Source organism: Cibotium barometz, chromosome 53 (assembly GCF_041138505.1).
Source record: "Cibotium barometz isolate CiBa-2024 chromosome 53, ASM4113850v1, whole genome shotgun sequence".
Taxonomy (NCBI): domain Eukaryota; kingdom Viridiplantae; phylum Streptophyta; class Polypodiopsida; order Cyatheales; family Cibotiaceae; genus Cibotium; species Cibotium barometz.
Window position 1 is genome coordinate 39630002 of NC_141098.1, and position 24770 is coordinate 39654771.

General features: G+C 44.4%; 1 protein-coding gene across 1 annotated transcript in view; it reads left to right on the top strand.

Annotated features, from left to right (window-relative positions):
• Nucleotides 1-20708, top strand: part of LOC147608623 (uncharacterized) — a 34084-nt gene extending 13376 nt beyond the window's left edge. The window contains exons 4-12 of the mRNA XM_086789152.1: nt 4926-5795; nt 7295-7696; nt 7896-7957; nt 16773-16871; nt 17057-17162; nt 18998-19069; nt 19240-19356; nt 19456-20322; nt 20424-20708. Coding sequence (XP_086645278.1) covers nt 4926-5795; nt 7295-7696; nt 7896-7957; nt 16773-16871; nt 17057-17162; nt 18998-19069; nt 19240-19356; nt 19456-20310 — 2583 coding nt within the window. The 3' untranslated portion in view covers nt 20311-20322; nt 20424-20708. The remainder of the gene's footprint in view (nt 1-4925; nt 5796-7294; nt 7697-7895; nt 7958-16772; nt 16872-17056; nt 17163-18997; nt 19070-19239; nt 19357-19455; nt 20323-20423) is intronic.
• Nucleotides 20709-24770: the final 4062 nt, after the last annotated feature.

A 24770-nucleotide genomic window follows, 5' to 3' on the forward strand; every position in this document is an offset into this window, starting at 1 on the left:
ACAAGATCAATTGGATGCCATGAGAAGAACACATGCAGAGGAGTTGAAGGCATCTACGACCGAACTCAGGAAAAGGCAAGAACAGGTGGAGACCATGAAGAAAGCACATGTTGCAAAAGCGCGGAATAAAGAAAAAATGATTGAAGACTTCCAAGGATGGGCCAAAAGGGAGAAAAGGGAAAAAGAAGCACTGTAGCAAAGACTCCAGGAAGAGAGGGGGCAAAAGTGCACAAGTGTCTGGAAAGAGACAACTCTCAACCACATGTGGAACTTAATTCAGGTTGCTAAGCAGGTATGAGTTGTAAGACCGTCTAATCGGGATGACATTGCAGAATTTATAAACTAGTTGGACGCGTCTCAGGCAGAGAAACAAATTGGACAACAACGACAATAAGCTATTGTGGGCTTCGTTGCTGGCGCAACGTCCACCGTGATTGCCAGGCGTTGGCGGCCATCCAACCGTCGGCTGCCACCCAGCCTTGCCGCTAGCCTCGCCGCCTAGTGTGGGCAATAAACTCTTGGGTTGGAATCTTCTTTCTTGTAACAACTTTGTAACTGATCTTGCCAACGGGTAGTACCTAGGCAGGTGAAAAGGAAGTAAGCGAACAATCGAGGGATTGAGATATACGGGATAGAGAAGAGAGTAGAGAGTGACTACTGAGTGCGCTACTACATTGTACTGTTGGGCCAAGTCTTCACTCGAGGAATACAGTGATTCATCTGTGCAATTCTCTATTCTGTACTGTGTAAGTCTATCTAATTCCCAATTTGTGTTAAGTACTTTCTTGTCTGGACATGGCTTCTAATTGGAATCTGGGTCTAGAGTCATTCCTATCTGGAAACAGGATCAAGAGCCACGTCAGGAATCATGTTAGACGTAGGAACTAACCTCTGCATTGTCATGACTAACTCCCTTAGCTTAGGCATCGGCGGCGCAAGGCACTAGCATTAGCTTATTGCATTGGGCACAGCTGTATTAGTCGTCGCTCGTCTGGAGCCGACTAGGTGGTTTGGAACCACGCAAGTGCCGGGTCTCGACTGGACATCGACAATTAGTTGAAGGTAGTACTATTGTTGTGACACAAAGATACCATCAGGATGTTGGACCACCTCCATGCTAAGGAAATATGAGAGAAGACCGAGATCAGTCATCTCAAATGTTCGTCTAAGTTGTGTCATGATGGAGGAGGAAAGCTCCTCAAGTGGCGGAGTAATAGTCGATTGATTGGGTTCATGTGGCACAGTCAGAGATTCTTGTTTGGGTGGTATGGGTAGCGGAAGGCAAAGTAAGTCCCGCTCATCAAAGACAATGTCTCGACGAACGAAGACAATGGCGGAGTAATAGTCGACTGATTGGGTTCATGTGGCACAGTCATTGATTCTTGTTTGGGTGGTATGGGTAGCGGAAGGCAAAGTAAGTCCCGCTCATCAAAGACAATGTCTCGACGAACGAAGACTTGTTTAAGCCTTTGATTAAGAAGAGTAGCCCACAAAAGTGAGCAACTCACTCCTTGGCTCAAGCTTGCCCCTCGTGTCATTTGGAGTGTGGGTGTAAGCACGACACCCAAAGACACGAACACGGGAAAGAGTCGGTTTCTCGCCATAAAATGCCTCAAACAGAGGCCTGTGAGGGATAGCGGTAGTGCACTGGTTTAGAAGGTACACCCCGCAGTATTGACCGATTCTGACCAAAGGCGTTCAGGCTTAGCTGCAAATAGCATGGAGCGTGCCATATCCATAATGGTACGGTTCTTGCGCTCGACCACTCCATTTTGTGAAGGAGAGTTGGTGGAGGTGAGCTGGCGTTGAATGCCCTGCTCTTGCAAGAACTCGGCAAATTGATGGGAGATAAACTCACCACCATTGTCACTGCAAGCAATCCCAATCGATACGTCCATTTGGTTAGTGACTAACCGAACCCACGTGGTAAAAGTATTGGAAGGCATGTGATTTATGCTTTAGGAAATACACCCACATGTACCTCGAATAATCATCTATAATCAACATGTAGTAGAGTGATCGGTTCAACAAGGGGTTGGGCAGTGCCGAGTCAAGTCGAAGTGAATCAACTTGAGAATACCCTGAGCACGATGATTAGCATGCTGTGGGAATGGTGTATGATGCTGCTTACCCATTTGACATGGCTTGCAGACATCCTTGGTTAGTTTGAGGCGGGGTATGCCTTCAACCAATTGGTCTCTAGACAACTCATAGAGTGTGTCATAGGGCAGGTGGCCATAGCGATAGTGCCACGGTCGTTCAGTGTCCGAAGAAATAGGCACGAAGCTAATGAAACTCAAAACTCTCAGAAGATAGCTCAGATAATCACGTGGACAACTCACTTGTTGAAGTAAACTCTACGATTGAGTTGGGTCAGCTGGGATACATAAAGTAACTTAAGGCCCAAGTTAGTAACAAGATAGACATTGTGCAAAGATGCGTGGTTGGGGCTTGTGTTTGTGGCAAATAAGACAATGCCAATAGATTTGATGGGCATCGATGTGTTGATGCTACATTAAACTTCACCCTTAGTAGGATGCTGAGAGATGAAAATGTCGGCCATGCCATATGGTGTGTAGCTACACTGTCGACTATCCAAGTGACCGGATGGCCATGGGGAAGAGTTGGGTGGACTTCGATGATTGGCTCAGATTGATCATCAGGTGACTGATAGATCTGAACGAGGGCAGAAGCTTCAATATGCTTACTGCCTCGTTTAGCCCGATGTATCTTCTTCCTTTCGGAAGAGTGGCCAGAGTCTTAACTCATATGTGGCTTGAGCAACATTGGCTGAGGGGCCGGGATGTGGTGTAAGTGATGACTAATCAGACATCCCTTTCGGGGTGGCAAAGGATACTGACTGGGGGGTGGACCTTGAGCAACCTGACCAGTGGTTCGCCACTGAGAAGATCTAGGCCAATTTGTACCAATGCCTTGTTGCTGGTTCCTTGGTGGGGACCTTGCAGAGTAGGTGTTGGAGTATTACCCCCTCTTGACCACCAATTTGGGGCATTGCTGCCACCTTGGTTGTTTTGGCGATTCGAGTTGTTGGTGTTGGGGTTGTTACCCCTGTTTTCCCTGGCTTTAATGCCACACTCATCATCAACATGTCCAGACATCTGGCAATGTGTGCAGTATCTATTCTTTTTGAGAATATTCTGCTAGTAAGGGAGTGGGTGTCGAGGCAAGGTTTTTGGGATCAGTGTTGTTGCTTTGGGGTTTGTCTTGATTACCTGGGTTTTCCCTTGCTGCCCTTTGTGGGTAGAGGTGGTATTGGAAACAAGGGTCCCCTCTTGCGTAGAGGAGGAAGAAGATGACTTTTTGGGGTGAAACTGGTCAGGCAACCGAGCAAAGCGCAGGAGTTGGCACTCACACTCATGTAGGTTCGGCATCGGTTTGAAACTAATGGACTGTGTGACAAAAGTAAAGAAACTAGGTAGCTAGACAAATTTTGCAGGGAGAGAGACCAAGGTTATGGTCTTCAACACATCTTATGCAGTCACCTCACGATTTTCTTTCATATACAGAGATGTCCCAGTGGAGATTGTGCAGAAGTATGTATATCTTGGAGTCACTTTCACAGGCCCTTTGTATTGCATGATCACAGCTACCACTGATTGACTTGCGAAGGGGCATGCCTCCCTAGCCCGTATGGAGAGAGTGTTTCCAGGCACATTTCCAAGAACCTCGCACTAAGTGCTGGCTCTTTGATACTCTAGTATGACCAACGGCTATGTATGGTGCCCCCTTTTGGGGGCTAGGTCTAGGGAAGGATCACTGGAGGAGCATAGAGAGGCTACAGGTGATGATGTTGTCATGCATGATCAGGAGTAAGCCATATGTAACACATGACATTCTACATGCAGAGTTTGGGGTGGCCCCATTGGTTACAGATGCCCTTTTTCAGACTGTCACTTATATTCAGCATGTATACACCCTTGACAGAGATCGCCTCCCACGACTAGCACTAGAGTCCTCTATGCAATTATACGGCGAGAGGGAGAGGGAGCGATTGAGACAAGCTGGACTGCCCTCCTCCTCAGTGACACGCCCACCATCATTACCGACACATGCATGGTACTCTGAGGTAGTCGAGTGATTTCATGCACATGGCATACAGATGGACCGTCTCCCCCTGTTTCAGTATAGCTTGGATTCCCGCCCACAACAGTTCCTCTACTACGACATCAGATCCACCACCCGTACCCACGCTCCAGCTCCACGCCCTAGAGGAGTTCTTAGCGAGAGAGGTGGATCCATTCTGTGAGCCAGACGTCCACGACCTAGAGCATCAAGACCCCCCACCACACAGAGACAGATTCGTGAGGTTCTCTGCCGACATGACACGCTCCCAGCATAGAGGCCTGACATTCACTCCACCATTAGATTGATTCTCGAGGCAGGTATCGTCATTAGCTGATCACAGCATATGTCACTCTACACACGATCATCTGTTGATCACATGTACTGTTAGATGTTTTCATTTTACTTTTTCTTTGAGTTTTCCATGGCTCGGTATATCCATGGAACCATTGTATTACTTTTGGTCTCATAGGCCCTTGTAGACGTTAATATAACTTTCTTTCTCTCTCTCTCTCTCTCTCTCTCTCTCTCTCTCTCCCCCCCCCCCCCCCCCCCCCAAAAAAAAAAAAAAGAAAAAAGAAAAAAAGGAAAAAAGAAAAAAAGAAAACACACACACACACACACACACACACACACACACACATTCCCACCCTAACACACCCACCCGAGCACGCTTGTGCACTCGCATGCATGCATGTGGGTTCCCACACATGCATACCACACTTGGACAAATGCCACACAAGTACGCCACGCGCGCGCGCGCGCGCACACACACAGATTTTTCTGAGAACTTTTGGGGGTATAGAGTCATTTCTGTAATTTATTTTAATTTTGAATTCCAGGGGCAGACGTCTTTTGATGGAGGGCTTGGTGAATCTGTATCTTTTGGGAGATTTGCAGTGGATTCCCTTTCTTGGGTAAAGAGGTCCTCTTTCAATCACAATCAATACCTTGAAGAACTTGGGAGCTGCTCCACACCTGGTTCAGTTCGTCAGAAAAAGGCATATTTTGAAGCTTACTACAAGGCTATTGCGAAACGGAAGGCTTTGGAAAATGCAATTGCTGAAGGGAATGCTGAAAGCGTGGTTAATGGATATGATTACAGCGAGGGAAAGCAAGGAGATGCTACCACTGTTGAATCAGATGCAGTTATGGCATCTATGGATACAGGCAAGACAGATGGTGCTAAGGTTTTGGAGCAATGTCCATCAGTGGGCTCACCAGGAGAGGAAGAGACAGATAGGGTTGTTCTCCTGCAAAACTTTGAAACTGCGCAAGTATCGAATGCTGAACCTCAACAGACCAACGCTGAAGATGCTGAAGGAGCTAAAGAACTCAACTTCGAATATACTGAAGGATTAAAGTCTGATAGCTCTCAAGATTCACCCCATAAGTTATCTGTGGAATTAGCCGAAGATGATGAATTTTTGCCGGTTCCTACCACAGAAAAACTGGAAGATAGATTTGTTCAAGATGCTGATGAACTTGGAAGAAAAAGCATTGAGAATTTACGAACTGAAAGGGAGGAACTTGCGATTCAGTCTGAGAGCGTTACACAGGAACTCTCACAACTTGAAAAGGGGCTTCTAACTGAATTCGACAACTTCATACCTGAAGAAAATGTTGACAATAGGCAGGATGCTGAGATGGTTGATAAGTTTGAGACAAGCGGACTCCCAGGACAAGAAGCATATCATACTTCTAATGTTCAGGTGGGCTTTTGGATTTCTGTTTTACAAATTTGCGACGGTCAATGCATTGGTTGTTCTCCCTGTTTGACATGCTCATTAGCTACCAGGAAATGAAAAGTGGTTTCGCCTGAGAGTTTCCTGCTTTTTGAACATAGGGGCAAAAAGGTTGACATTCTCTGTCTAGTTGTTGAGCTTTTGTAAAAATTAAAAGTAATTGTCATCTAGTATTTACTAGAAGAGGGCTTATTCAAGGTTTTACTGCATGGTTTTTTGCATCTGGCAATGCGGTAGTCTTTGGCGCAATGGATATCCTGCATTATTTGCAATGTTACTCGCGCACTAGAAATAATTTGTCACACCATTATTTGGTATTTATTTCTTGACATGCTTAGTTTAGCTGATCCATTATTGAATGCTTCTCATTGTATGATGTCGGAGTAAAGGCTTTGAAACAACATGGTGCATCCGTGCCAATTTAGAGATGCGTTCAAGATTGGATGCTTGAGAAACAAACCTTTAATTTGAGAAGGTAACAAAGTTGTTTCAACCAACTTCATAGGGGCGTTAGGGTGTTGGAAAGTGTTATTTTGTTTCCTTCAGGAATGGAGCTAGGGTGTAAAAAGGCTAGATTGAACAGGTGGCAAGGTTACGAGTTTGGTAGTGTACAAGAACAGGCTTTCGGAACCCGGAGAAGGGGGCAGGGAACCCTGAAAATGTAAGATCGGTACTGAAATGAAAATTTTCCTTTCTCAGGCCTCTTGAGATCGATCTCCCAGCTGGTTTAACTTTTGTAGGCTGTTTAAGCTTTTTACAAACTGGATTTTTTTTTTTTTGGGCAATTTGTATGCACATGCGCGTGTTTATTGAGGTACGTGACCATTTATATGTATATTCATGGATTTTACTTGTGTGTGTTAGTATGCACTTCATAAATTTTTAAATAAATTTATAGGGAACATTAAATAAATTTAATGTGCTTGAGTGAGTGTTCTGTTCTATCATGCATAGTCGTTCTATTGCTATATTTTACACATAGGTATAACTTTCTGCATCTACTCATGCATGATGGAAGCAAAGTGACACATATCTGATGCATGACCAAAAGAACAATATGCATCAGTACTCTCTGCATGTACACATGCATGATTACGTGGTTCATTTATGTGTGCTCAAGAAACGACGTAATCTGTGCATATATAGGTGTTCAGGTTTGTCATGGAAAACTTCTTCATGAAAGATCCATATGCACCCATTAATGTATGCGTACTTGATGTATTTGTGTGCATAGGTCTGTATGTGTTGCATGTGTTGTGTTCAAGCCCTTATGACAATCTTGTTGGAAAACCTTGTCTATATTTACATACTAGTGCAATGTGTGTCTCTGCCTGATGCTTCACCATTAATCCTTACATTTGTTATTTTGTGCTTTAGTTTACTTGTGTGCTTGGAAGGTTTAATTTGGTATCTGAAACTCATTGTCGTGGTTTTTGGTGTGCACGATGTTACGCGTGTATTGGCAGAAGTCTTCCACACATTCGGCAGAAGGATACGCTGATGTGAATGTAAGCAAAGTTTCAAAAGTGTCCACAAAAGAGTCTTTACGTTTAGTTGCTCAGAGCCCGAAAATAAAGGTGACATCCAATATGATGTCTGGAACTTCAAAAACTTCATCAAAGCTAAACAAAAGCAGTGCCCCGAAAAGGCAGGGGCTTAAAGGTGCAACGGAGATGAAAAGCCATCCACGGTTGATGAATACTGGAAATTCGCACACGAATGTTACAGTGCCACAACCATTCGCACTTGCGACCAATAAAAGAGCTGCTGTGACAGGTGTTCTACCCGAACAAGATGGAACCAAATCTTCAGGGAAGCCAGCTCACAATGGCTCTTTAGTGCATTCTCCACCTGTGAAGAAGACTCAGGTATGCTGTATTTGACGATGGACCGACTTTTTATACAAGCATAGTCTGTAGGTGTTATAAACAAGATCTACTGCACACTTGATTATCCATGTCACCAACACATTGAGTGAATGACTGATCCAATGCATTGCTTCTCTACTTCTTTACTTATTAAACCATTGGCACAATGTGAGACTCCATACCGTTGTTTATTTTTTAGGCTCTACTGAAGACAGAAAGGAAGTTTTCTGGATGCAGATCTTCGATGCAGGAAAGAAGAAAGTAAGATTCTTTGATGAGTTGCTGTAAATGATGGCTTGTTCATGGTCTTCTTAAGCCATAAGGGTTTACATGTCGTCTTACGCTGCAAGGGTTTACATTAATGACTTTATGTTATTATGCTAGTTGGTCAAAGAACTGCTGCAGTGTCACTTGAGGATTATGAACACCATGCTAGCATATTCATGGTGGTGGTGTTGCTCTAAAATTTCAGCCTTGATTTATGCGCTTGAATTGTGTTGGAATCAATTGGGTATACGGATCTTTGAACCTAAGTAGAGGAAAAGTCAGGTCTCATTGTTTTCTTGTAGATAATGGGATTTCAGTTTCTAGACACAGCTGTGTTTGTAAACCTCTCCAAAGGTCTATCCATATCTGCATTCAAGGCAATCCAGCTTCCTTGCGATGGGACTGGTGTTGTAAGTGGCTGCCTGTTTTTTCAATGTCCATTTAAACACGTACAAAGGGCCTATTAATTCAGGTAATCACGAATGCCAAGTGTGCGTGTTGCAGTGGTGTTATAGCAAGCATGATTAATGAATAACATCTTTTTGGATCTTTGAACACAGCTACACATATGAAGTAGCTCAAAGACGCATGTCCTGGGTTCAAAACTCGACTTAGATCTTTTTGGACCTTTGAACAGTGAACACAGCTACACACATGAAGTAGCTCAAAAACACATGTCCTGGGTTCAAAACCCACAAGGTACTTCCTCGGTGGCATTGCCTTCGGGAAGATAAAAAGCACCTACGGGTGGTGAAAAACAATACTACGGGAGGACACATGAAGTAGCTCGAAAAGCAGAGTTTATGACTTTAACAGAGGAGACATGAAAAAAATTGTGTTTTTAGTCCAACAGAGCAGGAGTGTGTAAGAAAGCTGCCTTCAATTTTTAATGAAGTTGAGATGAAACAACAGTTTGCTGATTATATCTTTAGTGGTTTAGCAAAATGGAAGAAACAGACATTTGTGTGAGGTGTTGTTATGTACCTAGTACTAATCTTTAGGATTAGGTCTAATCTGTGTTAGGGGAGTCTTCGGATTAGAGGAAGCAGGCTGATACAGGTGGTTAAGGCTCATGTTTAATATACTAAGTATACTGGCTATTTATGACCGGACAATCATTTATAGCAGTAGTAGCCACAATGGAAGTGAGACTTGGGTTATTATTGTTCACAGAGTGTTATTTGCTGTGTGGTATGTAATGGACCAAGATTACCGTCGGGAACATGATTGGATGACGGATCATGGACAGTCATGCCGAAGGCCTCAATGTAGCAGGTGTTGGTGGCATACCACTGTTGAGTGGCATGGTTCGTGGGATTGAAGCCTTAGCCTCTAGCTTGGGGGAGGTTTGTGGACATGTACCTACTGTTGGTGGTGAGCTAGCCTGCACCCCTCTTAGGGGTTTTGCACTAATTAATCGTGTTTTGCATTTAGGAGATCCTTAGCATTGTAACACTTGGTAGCAGAGCAACCTAAACGTAGAAGATCACACAATGCATGGGTGAAGGTCTCAGTAAGCTTTTCCTATTTGCTTTTGATGGTTCCTTCTAGAGACCTGATGGCTCTTTCCTCTTTGTTAAAGGGTTTTGTGGGTTTTACACCCATGAGGACCAGAATAAGATTTTTGAGTTGTAGTTAGCTGAACAACATGGACTAAGATTCTCCTTGATTACTCGAATTCATGGTAGACCAATCTAATTTTGTACCCCCTGGAGGACTCCATGGTAGTCGCTCTGTCATCCCTGACTGAGGCTACCATCGCTTGCCTTTCCTTTTCCGAAGAAGATCTCCAGCTCCTCGCCATAGTTGTCAGGTACGATACCGTACGGAAAAATACGGTATGATATAAAAAAAATCTTATATCGTACGGTCTTTTAAAAAAATACTTACAAACTTTAGTATTTTCAATTTCAAAGAGAAGACAAGTTGTCACATGACACAAACACCAAAATTCCATTAAAACCAAGTTGAAAACATACATAGATGATAGATGTTAGGCTAAAGTCTAAGTCATACAATGCGAGGCGCTCTAGGTGCATGTAGCCATGGCCGGGTGGCCCGGTCCCATAGTAGTAAGTACAAAAAGTGGTGCACAAAAAAGAGAGGCTAGAGGGTTGGGGCTAGAATCTAGGTGGAGAACTGATCACTATTAAAATCAGAGCTCTCGCTCACAGAAGTCACCCTCACTAAGGACGTTGCTCTCGTCATCAAACTCGGGCTCTCTAAGCTCTTGTGACAAGGCAATCGGAGCATCCTCATTTGCAGGAGCGGAGGAAGAACTACCGGAACCTCGTCGTGTGTAGGTTTGCACTATGCCACTTGAACGGGGGCAAAAGATGCATCCGTCGCGAGTGCCTACTCACACTCCTGTGCTACTAGGTCGAGTTGTTGCATGCCCACGACGAGTACGAGAAACTCGTCGATCAATCTCCTTGAGCTCTGCATAGAGCTCCACATATAGTCTCTCCTCCTCCTTATCTACCTCCTTGTGGACACTCTTGACAGAGTCTCTTGTGATCTTAAACTCGTCCACATTGACCTACAAGCGATAATGCGCATTGGCACATAGTTATTATCAAATAAAACTCAAAAAGCAAAAAGCTAGAAGTTTACAACTTAAGTTCTAACTTTTAATTGGTCATTAGTTGTAAGTTGTAACTCAAAAGCTATACCTGTCTAGCCGAGTCCATCTTGTGCATGGCACGCAGCATGCACAAGTTAGTGTGGCAATACACTAGCCGCTCTAATTGCCATGTGCTCAAGCGATTGCGGAGCTTCGTGTGTATGAGAGAGTAGGTGCTCCAATTTCTCTCACATGCACCCGAAGCACAATCTTGAGCCAAGAGTCTCAAAGCCACCTTTTGGAGGCGGCTGAGCGTGTAGCCAAATGTCTCCCACCAAAAAAGGGGGTTTCACAAGATACTCCCTTTTCCAAGTAGGTGGTGATGCAAGTGCAGCTCCCCCCCCTCTGGTCGTTGTAGCTAATGAGCTCTTCCAGGAACTTCCCATGGAACTCCTCTGGCAATGCCTTAGGCAAGAAGGCATCATGGTCCTCTAGCAACTCAATGTCCGTGAAGAGGGTGGGTGATTTGTAGGCCAGATGTAGCAAGGTGGCAAGACCATGGATAGGTCGCCGCATCCACCTCCATCTCCTATCCACAATGTGCAAAAGATCTTCACGCTTGTCCTCATCGAGGGAAGAACAGGCGGTGGCATCTCGCACGAAGTGGACCAAGAGGCCCAAGGTAGCTGCCTCCATGTCGGTCATGTGCAAAACCCTATAGAAGGGGGTTATGGCAATGACAATGCTTCGCACCTCGGCTCAAAAATCCTCATGCAAGCACAATTTTTGCATGTCTTTTGCCTCACTCGTCTCTCTCTCATCCCATTCCATCCACTCGTCTCTCTCTCATCCCATTCCATCCACTCCGGGCTGACCACTGTTTGGCGAAGAGGTGTCTTCACATCATATAGCCTCTCCAAGAGAACCCACATGTATGCGAAGCGTGTGGTGGAAGGCTTCTTTAGCTTGTGCACGGAACATGGCAAGCACCTTCACCTTTGAGGTGAAAAAGGTGACGATGGAGGTGGCTTGTCGCATGATAGTCCTCATCCACTCCAACTTGCCCATGTCCTCCGTGAGCAAGTCTACACAATGAGACGCACATGGCGTCCACACTATGGAGGGATAATCCCTCTCCAACAAGCGACCCATTTGTCGGCAATTCGATGCATTGTCAGTGATCACTTGCACCACATTTTCTGGGCCAACCTACATTATACATGCCAATACATTTAAAAAAGTAAGTTAGTAACGTAATCATACTTTCAAGAGAAAAAAAAGCAAGGCACACCTCACGATTCTCACCTCAATGATGGCTTGCTTGATATGTCGATATATAAAGTGGCCGGTTGTCTTCTTCCCCTTCTTCCCGGAATCCATCGCTCGTACAAAGTATGTGCCTAGAGGGGAAGACACAAGCATATTGATGATTCCCCTCTTCTTTCTATCACTCCACCCATTTGAGAGGATGCTACACCCATACTTGGCCCATCTTGCTTGTATGGGTGCTAGAGAATTATCAATTCTCTCCCTCTCTTCGTCAAGTCGTTTTGTGCGCATGTCGTGGTATGAGACGCCGGTCCATCCATCTTGTGTCGGGCCCACATTTGCAATGGCTTTCACCATTGTCTTCCATTGCTCCACCTTGAGCACATTAAAGGAGAGATTGCACTCAATAACGGTGCATGCAATCTCTATCTTCGCTTGACGTTGACGCTCTCGAAGATGGGATAGGGGACCCATGGAACCCCCAGTAGCTTCGGCTAAAGAAGATTGCCTCGTGCCTTGGTCGGACCTTGGCCTCTTTGCGGAGGCGGAGGTGGAGATGGCAGGAGAGGAAGTATCTCGTGGTGGGGAAATGACCTCATCATGGGCGCTTGAGTTCCTACTTGGGCGGTTGACACCCCTTACAGCTCTAAACATCTCATCGGCGATGTTTTGAGGCACTTCCTTGCATGGTGCCACTTGCCCCCCCACCTTTGCAATGTGCTCCCGAAGCCTAGTGAGGCCGCTCACATAAGCCTTGCCACAATACTTGCATGTCCACCTATAGCATTTTGATTTTCCGGCGGCTTGTGAGACATGGATGGGATGCAACCATTCATGTCTCTCGTCATTGTGATTGATGGAGAGAGAAGCGGCTTGAGAGAGAGGAGTATAGAGAGGAGGAGGAGGGATGCTTGAGCCTTGGGCAATGGATTATGGAGCCTTGAAGATAGAGGAATAAAGGATAGAGAGGGGGGCAAAGAGAGAGAGAGAGAGAGAGAGAGAGAGAGAGAGCTTCAAGCTTGAGAGCTTCAGAGAGATCATAGATGGAGAGCTTGAGAAAATGAAATGTTATATTAACGTCTTCAAAAGGCCAAAGTGACCTTTGAGACCAAAGTTACAACCATGTGACATCTGATACATTGTCTGGTTGGAAAGGAATCGGAAGGGCAATGGTGGATGGAGCTTTTACGAAGGTATGCCACTAGCAAAAAGATTGAAACTTACTAGAAGCATGCGTCATTTAATTGCTAGGAACAAAACTTCATATAATTTGACAAGAAGGGTAACAATGCATGGAACTAATGAGGGTCCTCCAACAATAACTTCACCTTCCAATTTGGCAAAAAATATGAGAATAGTTGTATCAATGAATGGAGCCAATGAGAGTGTATTAAGAAGATAAACAAAGAATAGAGATAATGAGGGTGTAGTATCTTCATCTTTGGCACCTAAAGAAATGAGTTGTCTGTGCACTGGGCGGCTACCGACAATCTTGCATACTAGAGTGGAGGCTCTAATGATGCAATAGCCATAGCGAGAAGCTGAAGATCCGCTTCCAAAAAGGATAAGCAAGTAGTGGCGGCCTTAGTCGGGGATGATGGAGAGGTTACCATGGAGTCCTCCTGAGGGTGAAGACCGGAAAAAAGCCAAGACTTGCTGAGAGTAAAAACTCTCTCTAAAGAAGTCAGTAATCTGTCTCTGTGTGGACTCCCTACCAGTCGGGCGTCTGCTCCTGATAATGGACTCTCTGAGCCTGCGGATCTCCAGGAGATAAAAACCCAAGCATCGCTGATCACAATAGTCTATGACTCTAGCCAGTGGTCCAAATCCCTCTCTGAAAAGGCAATGGTAGCGCCCTCGAATCTCATAATATGCTGTGCAGCGACAGATGTAGTGCTCCTCCGTCTCTGGCTCTATCCAACAAATCTGACAAATCCTGTCCCCTGGGGGTATGCCTCTAAATCTGCCTGTCTCTCTCTCTAACTGATGTGAAGAGGTGCGGATCTGCCCAATGGCGCACCTCAATCCATGAGACAGATGGGTATCCATGTAACTCGGTCTAAGTATAAAGCCATCCTCAGTGGTGTGGAGAAGATGGTCTCTATAGAAAGCCATCTTCGTCCCCAACTCCTGTGAGGGCTCTAGCCATGTCCTCCTAGTGTCCAACTGAATGAGGTCCTGTCTGATGACTCTACTAATCTCAGAATGTGTCAAGGTGAGAGAGGGTGCCTCCAGAGAGTACTGGAAGGGTGGAAGTCTGTCTAAACTGAACCTGTGGAGGTCAAACCAGGATGCTATCTGCGCATACCAACATGAAGTGTCTCCCTCCATGGCTAGCTGATGAGAGGACTCTAAAGCAAGTCGTGCATACCGGTGTCGGGGAAGCTCCCAGGTGCTATGAATGAAGGACACTGATCTGGCAAGAGCCTCGACTACGATCGGTGGTTCTCCCATCTCGGCTCTAATAATCTCATGGGGTACTGAGGCCTTAGCCCAAATCATCCTGGAGATCAGGGACACAAGTGGTCTCTCCATCGATCTCCATCCATCGTATGTGCGTCTTGATCGACTGTGACGATCTAGGCTAGGCCCCCAGATCTGTACTCCATATAGCATAGCCGATGTGACCAGCGTGTCAAAAAGCCACAGCTTAGTGCGTGGCTCCTGAAACTGTACCTGTGAGCACATCCTCTCTAGACCTCCTAGTGCTGCATATCCTCTAGTCAATCTGGCCTCTGCTGCCCCCCTCATGGAAAATGTGGGCCCAGTGAACACCACTCCAAGCTATGTGTATGAGTCAACATACTCCACTGTCTCCTGCCCATATGTGAAAATAGGCGCTGATCTCCAAACCCACTGAGCTGTAGTGTTAAACACCATAACCTTGGTCTTACCAAGGTTAACTGAGAGCCCACTGTCCTGTGCATAAGCATGTAAAGTATCCAAGTGCCTCTGCATACCCTCTGGTGAGTCTGCTATAAGCACAATATCATCAGCATATAAGAGCAGGGGTATCCAAGTGCCAGCCAACTGGGCTCCTCTGTCCCCTCGTGTCCCAATATAATCAGAGATCTCATCAATGTATAGTCCAAATAGAGTCGGAGAGAGCGGGCAGCCCTGTTTCACCCCTATAGTGGAGTGTACTAGGAGAGACCCTCTGAAGTCTGCACCTGCCCAACTACTGTCTCATAAAGTGCCATAATACCCCAAATGACCTCACATGGAACCCCCAAGTCTTGTAGCCTGCGCATCAATCTAGCTTTGGGCACTGTGTCAAAGGCCTTGTGGAAATCCACAAAGCCACAGTAGATCCTCCTCCCATGTGCTCTGCCCTCCTCAATGATAGCCCTGAGGGTAAAGATATGATCCAAAGTAGAGAATCTCCTCCTGAAACCGGCCTGTCCCTAGGCTCGGACCCCTTGTCTCTCTGCCCATTTGCTCAACTCCTGCTCAAGAATAGAGGCATATAGCTTGGCCAGCGAGTGACCAATCATAATGGTGCGGTAGTTAGTCGGCAGGCTCGGATCTCCAGACTTGAGTACCGGCACAATCGTGGAAGTACTCCAAGTCCCAGGAAACCCCTCACACATGGCTCTATTAAACATGAGAGCTAGCAAGTCTACAATCATATCTCTAGCATGTATGAAATGCTCGGCTACAATGCCCTCATGATCCTGTGCCCTCCCTGTATGCAATCTGTTGATGGCCCTCCTCACCATCTCTGCTGTGAAGAAGGTAGAAGTGGGTGGACAAGGCTCTGGAGGGTTCGGTAGTGGTGGCTGCCATGGTACTGTGTAGAGGGAGGCTGCATACTCGCCCCATGTATCTGGAGAGGTAATGGCCGGAGGTGGGGGGTGCTCTCTAAGCAATCTCCAGGCCTCCCCAGAATCCTGACTCAAAAACAACTGATAGATGTCTCTCTCCAGCCGAGCTAAGAATGCTCTCTTCTTCCGCCGAATGAGGGATCGGAAGATGATGCGTGACTGTCTATATGTAGTAACACCTGTGGCCACCTCTCTCTGTAGTCGGGCTCTGAGCTCCCTACAGTCATCATCATACCAACTATTCTGGGGCATGCTCCCAGGACGTGGTCGCACTTTGGGCTGCGTGTGTGGGAAGGCCGTCGCTGTAGCTGTATGTAAAGCCTCTGTCAGGATCTGTGTGAGCTCTGCTAATGGCCTCTGTAGATCCTCTGCACTCAACAAGCTGTAGATCTCTGCGGTGTATACTCCATCAGTCTCTCTACAGAAGGTATATCTCGGGTGATAGGAGGACTGCCCAACCTGGCGGGTACTGTAGTGGAAATCCACCATAAAGGAGAGAAGTGCATGATCCACCGTAACTCCGATGGGCCTGGGGCCAATCCCAAAATCCAAGATACTCGAGATGAAGGTTGGCGAGGCTAGAACATAATCCACTGTGCTGGCCCCATGTCTGTGTGGAAAGCAAGTAAAGCCACGGGCAAGTGGATACCTCGCCAGGCCATTTAAAATGGCCAGCCCATGTGCAGTCCCCATCTCCAAGAGGTATCTCCCATACTCAGTACACTCCACCTCATCCTGTGATCTCCGAATCAAACACATCTCCTCCACATCTCTCTCTCTCAACATCTCCGAAGTGTCAAAGAAGGAGGTCTGGTACTGAGCCGTTCGAGCATTAAAGTCCCCATTTATTTTGATTATTGCTCCCTCTACGGAGCTGAGTTTGTACTTAGCCTACGTGGCTGTTCTTTTTGGTAGCTAGTATGGAAAAGAACACCTTGATTATGGTAAACGTGTTTCATTGCACAAACTTGACCCACATGCTTGTAGTCATCCAGCCCTCAACAATTTCTAATAGTCCAAATTTTTTTGGTGATTTCAGAAGATAATTGATTTCTAGGAAATATTGAGGATTTATGTACAATTTAGGGGCAGAGCAACACGTGGTAATTCATTCTTTTGCTTAGTGCATTCATTACTTTGTTTGCTTTTTCAGGCAACAGGAGAAACCTAAAACTTCTGGTGAGTTGAAGCAAGGTACCATCATTTCAAATGTGTTGAAGCAACAAGACATGGAACCTAATGGAACAGCTCAGTATCCTTAGCTATCTCTTTGTGGACCAGGAACACTTAATATCTCTTTGTACTCTGACTATGTCATTTTGCTGTTTCTGAAGTGATTAGCAACAGGTAAGTTTGTTACTAGCAGTCTTATGTATGTATCAAGGCAATGCCCTGGTGCAACCGAGTGGTTAAGTATTCTCCTTGACATCAAGCCAGGCCGGTTCAAACTAGGAACAGTGGAATATCAAGACCAAGTCCAGCAAAAAGTCATACCAACACATTCAGCTTCAAAAGTGATGAAAGAGCTGAAAAAAGAAAAGAGGCATGGAGTTTATACATGAATTTTCTATAGCTGTATGTTTGATTTGTTTTGCCATCTGAATTGAATAGTTGCAGAAATGTTCATTGCTGTCTGCTGTATGAGGCAGCCAGCATGTATTGTTGTGCTGCCTTGGTTGGTTGCTGTTTTAGAGGGCCTGCACCATCTAGCATTCAGTCCTTGCTGAACAAATGATCAATTTCGCATACTGTTCCTTCTCCCTTCCCAATCCCTTGCTTCAGCTGTGCTTCATGCATGACATGCATGCTCTGGGAAGACAAGGAATAGTGTGCAGATACAACTTGTCTGCAGTGGTAATAAGAAGAATTAAGAGGAAGGGATGTACAAAGGCAACCTTAGTGTGTGACTTTTCCCAGAAGTGAAAAGAGACGGGACACACACACATCTCCTATACGATTTCCTTCCAGTTTTGAAGTAGCCTCCTCCTCTGACTGCTGAATGCTGCTTCGTCTCTCTCAGCCAACTTCTAGAGATGTGCTTGGTGGATTTCACTCGAAACATTGTCCTACCAGCTGCTTAGCTTGGAATTCTTCCTGAGAGAGTCTAGATTTGTTTATCTCTGTAATGATCCCAACAACTTAGTTCTGAAAGAAGTATCTTCTCAGTTGGGCTGGTTGGTGGGGCCACCATGGAAGTCATTCAAGGGATATGAAGGTAAACATTGTGTATTCCAAAGCTGTTTGAGCACAAAGAAAGCAATACAGGGGGGCTGGAGGGTTCCCGGGGGGGGGGGTGCGGGGGTGGGTGGGTTGTAAAGCAAGTTAATGCAAACTCCTGGGCAAAAGTGGGCAAAAGACAAGAGCAAGTGAGTTAGGGTGGGTTGGGCAAGTGCAAGTGCTGGCAGGAAGAGGAGATTGGGATGGCCATGTGCAGGGCTGAAAAGGTGAATAGGGGCACGAAGGTGGAAGAGCAGAGTGGGACAAGAAGAAGCCTGCAGGTGTAACGAACGGGTACCAATAGAGCATGGAACTACGTGCTGGCGGGTGGGCTCAGTGGTAGTTCGCAGGAGGGAAGGATGCTATGGGTCTGGAGAGACCGGCCGAGCTTCAGATATGTATTTCAAAAAGCATGGCAGGACAGTTTCTTGAGACAATTATGTGTCACTCAAGTTTAACCTCACTGTTTCTCTTGCGGTATTAGTTTTAGGATCAAGATGCTATTAAGAAATGTATGAATAGTACAGGTTTTGAAAGTATTGATCCCTAGAGGGGAGGTTGGCTACGCGTCTACAGGTGTACATGATGTTTTTGAGAAGACAAGGAATAAGGGTCAATGAGTACCGTTGGAAGATGGTCCCTTAAGAGCCTCGTTGAAATGTGATGAAAAGATATTATAAACCTAAATTGGGTGGAGTTCAGAAACTTCAAAGGAGGAGCATTTCATATATAAAGTGGATATGGTTTCTTTAGTATGGAATGTTCCATATGGTTGAGAATGTTTTCTATGGAGAGTAGGGTTGTGGAATGAGTTCTGAAACAACTGTGAATGGAGGCAGACCTTTTATGGTATGGGATTGGAAGTTCTTTAGGTTTGTAGACAGTGTCTAGTTGTATAGGGCAAATTCTGCTCTATGTCAGCTCTTTTGTGTCATGACCATTAGAATTTGTCCTCGTTCGAATAGATTGTCTTCTGCTGTAGTCACTATAGCCTTGTATCTAGCCTAGCACAGTGCAAATTTTACAATCTTCTTATTGTCTACATATAGGCATTTGGTTTTGAAGCTCTCACAACTCTGGGAAGAACATGTGTTCCTTTCAGCTCAATAATAGAGGTGCTTCAAGTACTTCCTAATAAGAGGTTTTCTGGCTTGATTTCAGTTCAATTCCAAGATGGAAGCCAAGTTTAGTGCTAAGGAAGCAGAAAAAAATCAAGCTGAAGCTAAAACACAGGTAATTTGATTGTTGAACCACCTGAGCCATTTAAATGGCATGCCGTAGGAGGCATATGGTTCAAGTGTTCAGCTCATGACCCTTTGATGTAGCCTCTGCATTGAGCAGGGTTGGCAGCTGTCGCTTTAGAAATTCTTTAAGCTTATTACACGTTACCGAATTTTGACCAGGAAGAGGCAGAGGAAGAAATCAAACAGCTTCGAAAAAATCTTAATTTTAAAGCCACACCAATGCCCAACTTTTATCAGGAGTCTGCACAGCCAAAGACGGAGACAAAGAAAGCTGGGGTAATTGGTTCGGTTCAACTAGTGTGCTTGTTGTTCAGTTCTATTTTTGCTTGTTAGAGTATTTCTTTTGTGACTGCACTTATGTTTCTTTACATGCAGATACCAACTACTCGTGCAAAATCACCAAAACTGGGAAGGAAAAGTATTGTTGGCACGGACAATTTTGAAAATAATTCATCCCATTCAAGTCCAGCCTGTACCTCAAAGCATGCTATGCATATTCATGGTACCGCTGATAATCATGTGAAAAAGGAGGCTTCTGGTGATCCTGAGATATCCAGAAATGGCTCTGTGCTGCCAAAGAAATCGTCCAAAAAGTTTTGTAAGACAGTTTTACCTTTCGAGAGCTCAAGATCTCAATCCTCTGGGGCTAGACACGTTGAAAAAGTTCCTGATGTAGAGAACTTAAAAACTGGAAGTAACCCTGTACCTGACCTTGACAACTCTGTGGAAGCTGCAAAAATATTGAATTCTCTGGAAGAATCTTGCCCTTTTGAAGCTGAAAGTGGTAGTACAGCTGCTTCTGAATCTGCTGTAACAACTGATACAATGCATGTCAATGACAGTCAGCGGGTTCAAAAATCTGCAGTTGATAACAAATCCAATTTGAACGAGTCTTCTAATGCAATAACATCATTAGTTGAGGATGCAGTAACAGAAACTCTACCAAGCAAGAGGGGGGGGAATCCTGTTGTTGTGACAGCACATTCTATTGAGGCTGCTGCTGCCTCCAAGGAAAGGCGGAAGAAGGATTGTCATTTTCAAAATGGGGCACATGGCGAGAGGATAAGGGGTGAAAGGACACCAAAGAGGGATCGTGTCAGAAGTGGGGTTTCTCCAGCTACCAATTCAAACAGAGTCCAGAAGGACCATTCATCAAAGCAATCGATTAAACATAGCGATGATTTGGTTGAAGCAATAACATCAAACGAGGATGTATCTGTGGCTTCATAGGCTGCATGGAAGGTATGTGAGAAACTCTCTGCCATGTTCTCTACATCATGTCTTCTCATGTGAAAGGTGTTCTGATTGATTCAAGATGATGATTTCGCGTGTGCACCATGCAGGTTCTTCGGGCTTTCTGTATTTTCTTAAATCAAGGAAGCTTCAGTTTTACACTATACTCCTGTAGTACATATCTACTGTGAGGGATAAAAGCTTTTGCATTAGAGGATGGCTCTGGGTTCATATGGATGTATGTATGTCGAGCCTCATTATTTGATGTAGTTAGATAACTGGAAGGTCAAGAAAGACCTGTTAAGAACGTTTGTATTTTAAGGCATTACAAGGACGTTCTTTTGTCAGGATGTATATAAAGAAGAGTGGATTCTCTGAATCTGCGCTTTTTAGCACGATTGGTCCCTTTACTCATGATATCACATTAGCATTGCTTTAAGGGTAGGCTGTTATTGAATAGAGATGGAGTTGGTGCTCGTAAGATTATATGTAACCTGGCAGAAACTGTTTATGCACAGGATAGGACTCCTATAAACACACTTTTCTTAGCTAAGCACCAGAAGTTGCCCTTGATTAGCAGGTAGAAATTCTGTATGATGATGGTTTCCACATCTAAACTGGTCTTCCAAGGAGCACTTTTCTGTTTTCTGTGTTTTCTTCAACAGCGTCAAGACATTTTTTTATTGTGAAGAACCTCCTTAGCATTTCAATGGATACTAGTGGAGGGTAGAAAAAGGTAGTTATTAATAGAGTTTGAATGCATGCACAAACAAGGCTAGATCTTGTGTGTTTCTAGGCCTAGATATGCTATCGTGCAGGAGGATAGCAAGCTTTCATCGAGCTGCTCCCTTAGCCAAAATCAAGGTTTGCATATCGTTGAAGTCCCGCGGCAATGTGTTTACGTTCCCCAATCTGATGGGTAAGGATGTTGTTAGGCACACATTGGACAGGGAGGTTTAGTTCAAAGGAGGGAATATGCTATAAGCCCGAAAGGTCATAACGAGCTATGTTTATCACGCAGGTTAGGCCAAACATGCCTTCTGGAGTGTCGATGGTCGGCAAAACGTGAAACCAATCCTCAGAGTCGGAAGGCTCCGTGAGGGGCTAATAATCTTGGTTCTCATCTTCAACATCCAAATCTTGTTACAAGCTCTACAGACGGTCTGAGCGGTAGGTATATCAAGAGCCCTCTTTGCCAAGAGCTTCAAATCAAGAGACCCTTCACAGACACAAGGATGCTCCTTGGAACATTAAATGTAGAAGAGGTGACACTACATTTTATGTCAGGAGCTGTCCCTGCCAAGAGCTTCATATCTGAGAGACCCTTAAGAGACACAAGAATGCTCCACCATGGAAGGTAGATGTAGACAGCTTGTATGAGGTACTTGATGCGGGGACACATTGATCCCTATTGGCCACATAGAGGGCTTGTACTTGAGATGCTATGTTCTTTTCTTTTTTAGTTAGGTTTATGATGTAGTTACCTCATGCATGTATTTTAACACTGTTGGTCTGTAGTAGACTCTCTCTCTCTCTCTCTCTCTCTCTCGTCTCTTCGCCCGCATGTGTGGCATTATCAAAGAGGGCACGGTTCCTTGGGAAAATTGGACGTCCTCACCCTCACCCTTAGAGATCCAAGCCATCCTGAGGACCAAATGGCAGCACTGCAACGGGAGGTGGACAGTGATAGTATGGTTGGGGATGGCCACGCATGGTGAGGTCTCCTTGATTTCGTTGTACTTGCAGGGTCCGCGTGCGTTGTTTTCATTTGGTAGTGAGGTTCCCCCCCCCCCCCCTCCCCCCACACAACTATTATTGTATTATATTCGATAACAGTGTTACTTTCCGCACATACATATTTGAGATCCATTCATTTGCCTTTTAATAATAATGAAGTATGTAAAAGAAAACATCATGAAGACAACTCCCATCAATGGGTTAGCATGCTAAAGGAGTCAACACCAAGCAACACAATTCACATGCAACCTTGTTTTTGCTCTCATCACCTAAATGCATATGATAAGGAACAAAGAGAAAGACATGGTCAATTTTATAAGGACGAATGTGTTTTTGAATTTGGTGTACTAACTCCACATTGATTGGGGCAAATTTACTAATAAGATGCATATTATATAATAAGTGCTTTGATGATCTCAAGATTGGGTGATAAAATTAGGCCATTTTAGATAGGTCCATACATAGCAATATGTAATAGTGAGAATTGGTATACTTAGAGGCACGGTTTTGTGGAATGAGTTTGGGTGCAATGATCTTTTGAACTTTGGTTATTTGGTTGATACCTCAATGCAAACAATATATTCAAAGTAAACAAGACGGATAAAATTGTTTATTCTAAGCTTAAGAAGTTGCCAGTTGCTTAGTCCATTTTTATCTTTAGCCTCTGTCCTTGTTGTGACCATCTCTATTGCATGCATCACATTTGTACTTTTTTCTACAATCTTCACACTAGTACCAATATACAAGCTTGTATGAACTACTTTCTTTTCTAGGATTTTAAAATAAGACTGGTTGACCTTGATCATAACACAACCCTTAATGTCTATAGGATCTTATTGACCATCTTGTCCATTCCTCCAAGCTTGACATCACAAAAGAACATTTAGAGTCTCTATTGGAGCTCATCAAAGAGGTGGGATGACTAGAGATGAAAACTAACTCCTTAGTAACAATACATGCTTTTGGGACATAGGACTTGGGATGGACAACCCTCTTAGGACTAAGTGACTATATGTCACTTTTGGGGCAACGTATAGACTTGTTTAAGACTTGGGTTTATGGACAACCCTCTTAGGAGTAAGTGACTATATAAGTCACTTTTGGGACAGCTTATGGACCTTTTTGATATATTATACACATTTACCTTTCTTGGGGCTTATGTAAGCTTTCATGGTTGTGTCATGGCCGACTTCCCATGTCTAGGTGCTACTCATATGATGAGTGGATCTATGGTGGTACTCCTTTCATGAGTGCAATCTCCATCTCTCTCTAGATCCCTCTCTTGCATTGGTATCAAAGCTTTACATCGATTCCATTTTTTCTAAAAAAAGTCTTGAGATTTTTTAAACCCTAATTCAAGCATGTTTTCCCAAGGTTTTCTTTAGCAGTCTTGAGCTCCCAAACCCTAGAATCTTAGGTGTCTCTGTTTTGGAGCTTAGTAGCAATTCTTGCTTGACCATTTGCCTTGTTGGTGGCAACATCTTCTTGGTCAATGTCTTCTTGATTAGTATCAACACAGGCAGCCAGTGTGTTTTATGCACAACATAGGCGGTGCGTCGGTTTAATGTCTTCTTGCTTACCATCAATGAAGGCGGCTAGGGTGTCTTGTGTGCAAAATAGGCAATGTTTTGGTTCAATGTCTTCTTGATGAGCACCACCAATGCAAGTGGATCCTATGTCTTCTTTTTCTTCTTCGTGAGCCTTTACCACAATAATTGCGTCCGTCTCGTCAAGCTCTGTAGGAGCTATGTCAACTTCTTCTTCCTCAAATGAAACCTTAACTGTTACAACATCCAAATCGTCCACATCCTTCTTTGTTTCAACCATGGCAAAAAGTTTTGGCATGTAGATCCTTCTTTGTAGAGACGGCCTTCACTTCTACAACAACCACCTTCTTCTTCATGTTCTTTCTTATCACAAGTGAAGAAGCTTTATGGTGCTTGTAGTTTCTCTGCCTTATGATATTAGAATTCATGCTTTCCTCAGCACAATTTGGAGCTTGCACAACACCTCTTTCTCCATCTTCTACAGAATTGCCATCTTGTTCTTCATGCTTCGCCATGGTTGCTCCTTCTAGAAATACTCATGCCCATGGAAAAAGGCTTCATTAGGCTTGAACTAGCCATTAGTGGCTGTTGAAGATATGTTAGAGTTTTATGAGTAGTACTTTGAAGCTTTTGGAAGGTCCTTGATCAAATTTGAAACCCTTCTCATATCCTTGGCAAAACCTTAACCATTGGCAAGCATAGTCAAGGTGCTTTTGCAACAACTGTTCTCTACATATGTTCTTGAGCAATTTGGTGCAAGATTGCCAAGATTGAGCTTCTACATGCTCCCTTGAAGCGTTAGCAAGAATTCATGTCTCCTGTGGTGCCATTGGATGTGTTAGAATTCTTTATTACCAATTAGTATGCTTTGGATGGTAATTGCTATGTTGAGATGTATACTTGGGTTGATGTGACTCCATATTTCTCTCTTGTCACATGCATACAAGGCTAAAAGAATAGGAGAAAGCATTGATCATTTTTAAGAGGTATAAAGCAAGGAGTGGACGTACTTGTGCATTCTTGTGTTTTTCTTAGCCTTGGTAAGAGGCTTATGCTTGATGGAAGTCTTATATAGATGGATATGGTGCAATGGAGAGCAATGGGATGAAAGTGGTATTTAAAAGCATGAGTCCATGCTATGGATTGTAAATGAACTCTCATATAAATCTCACT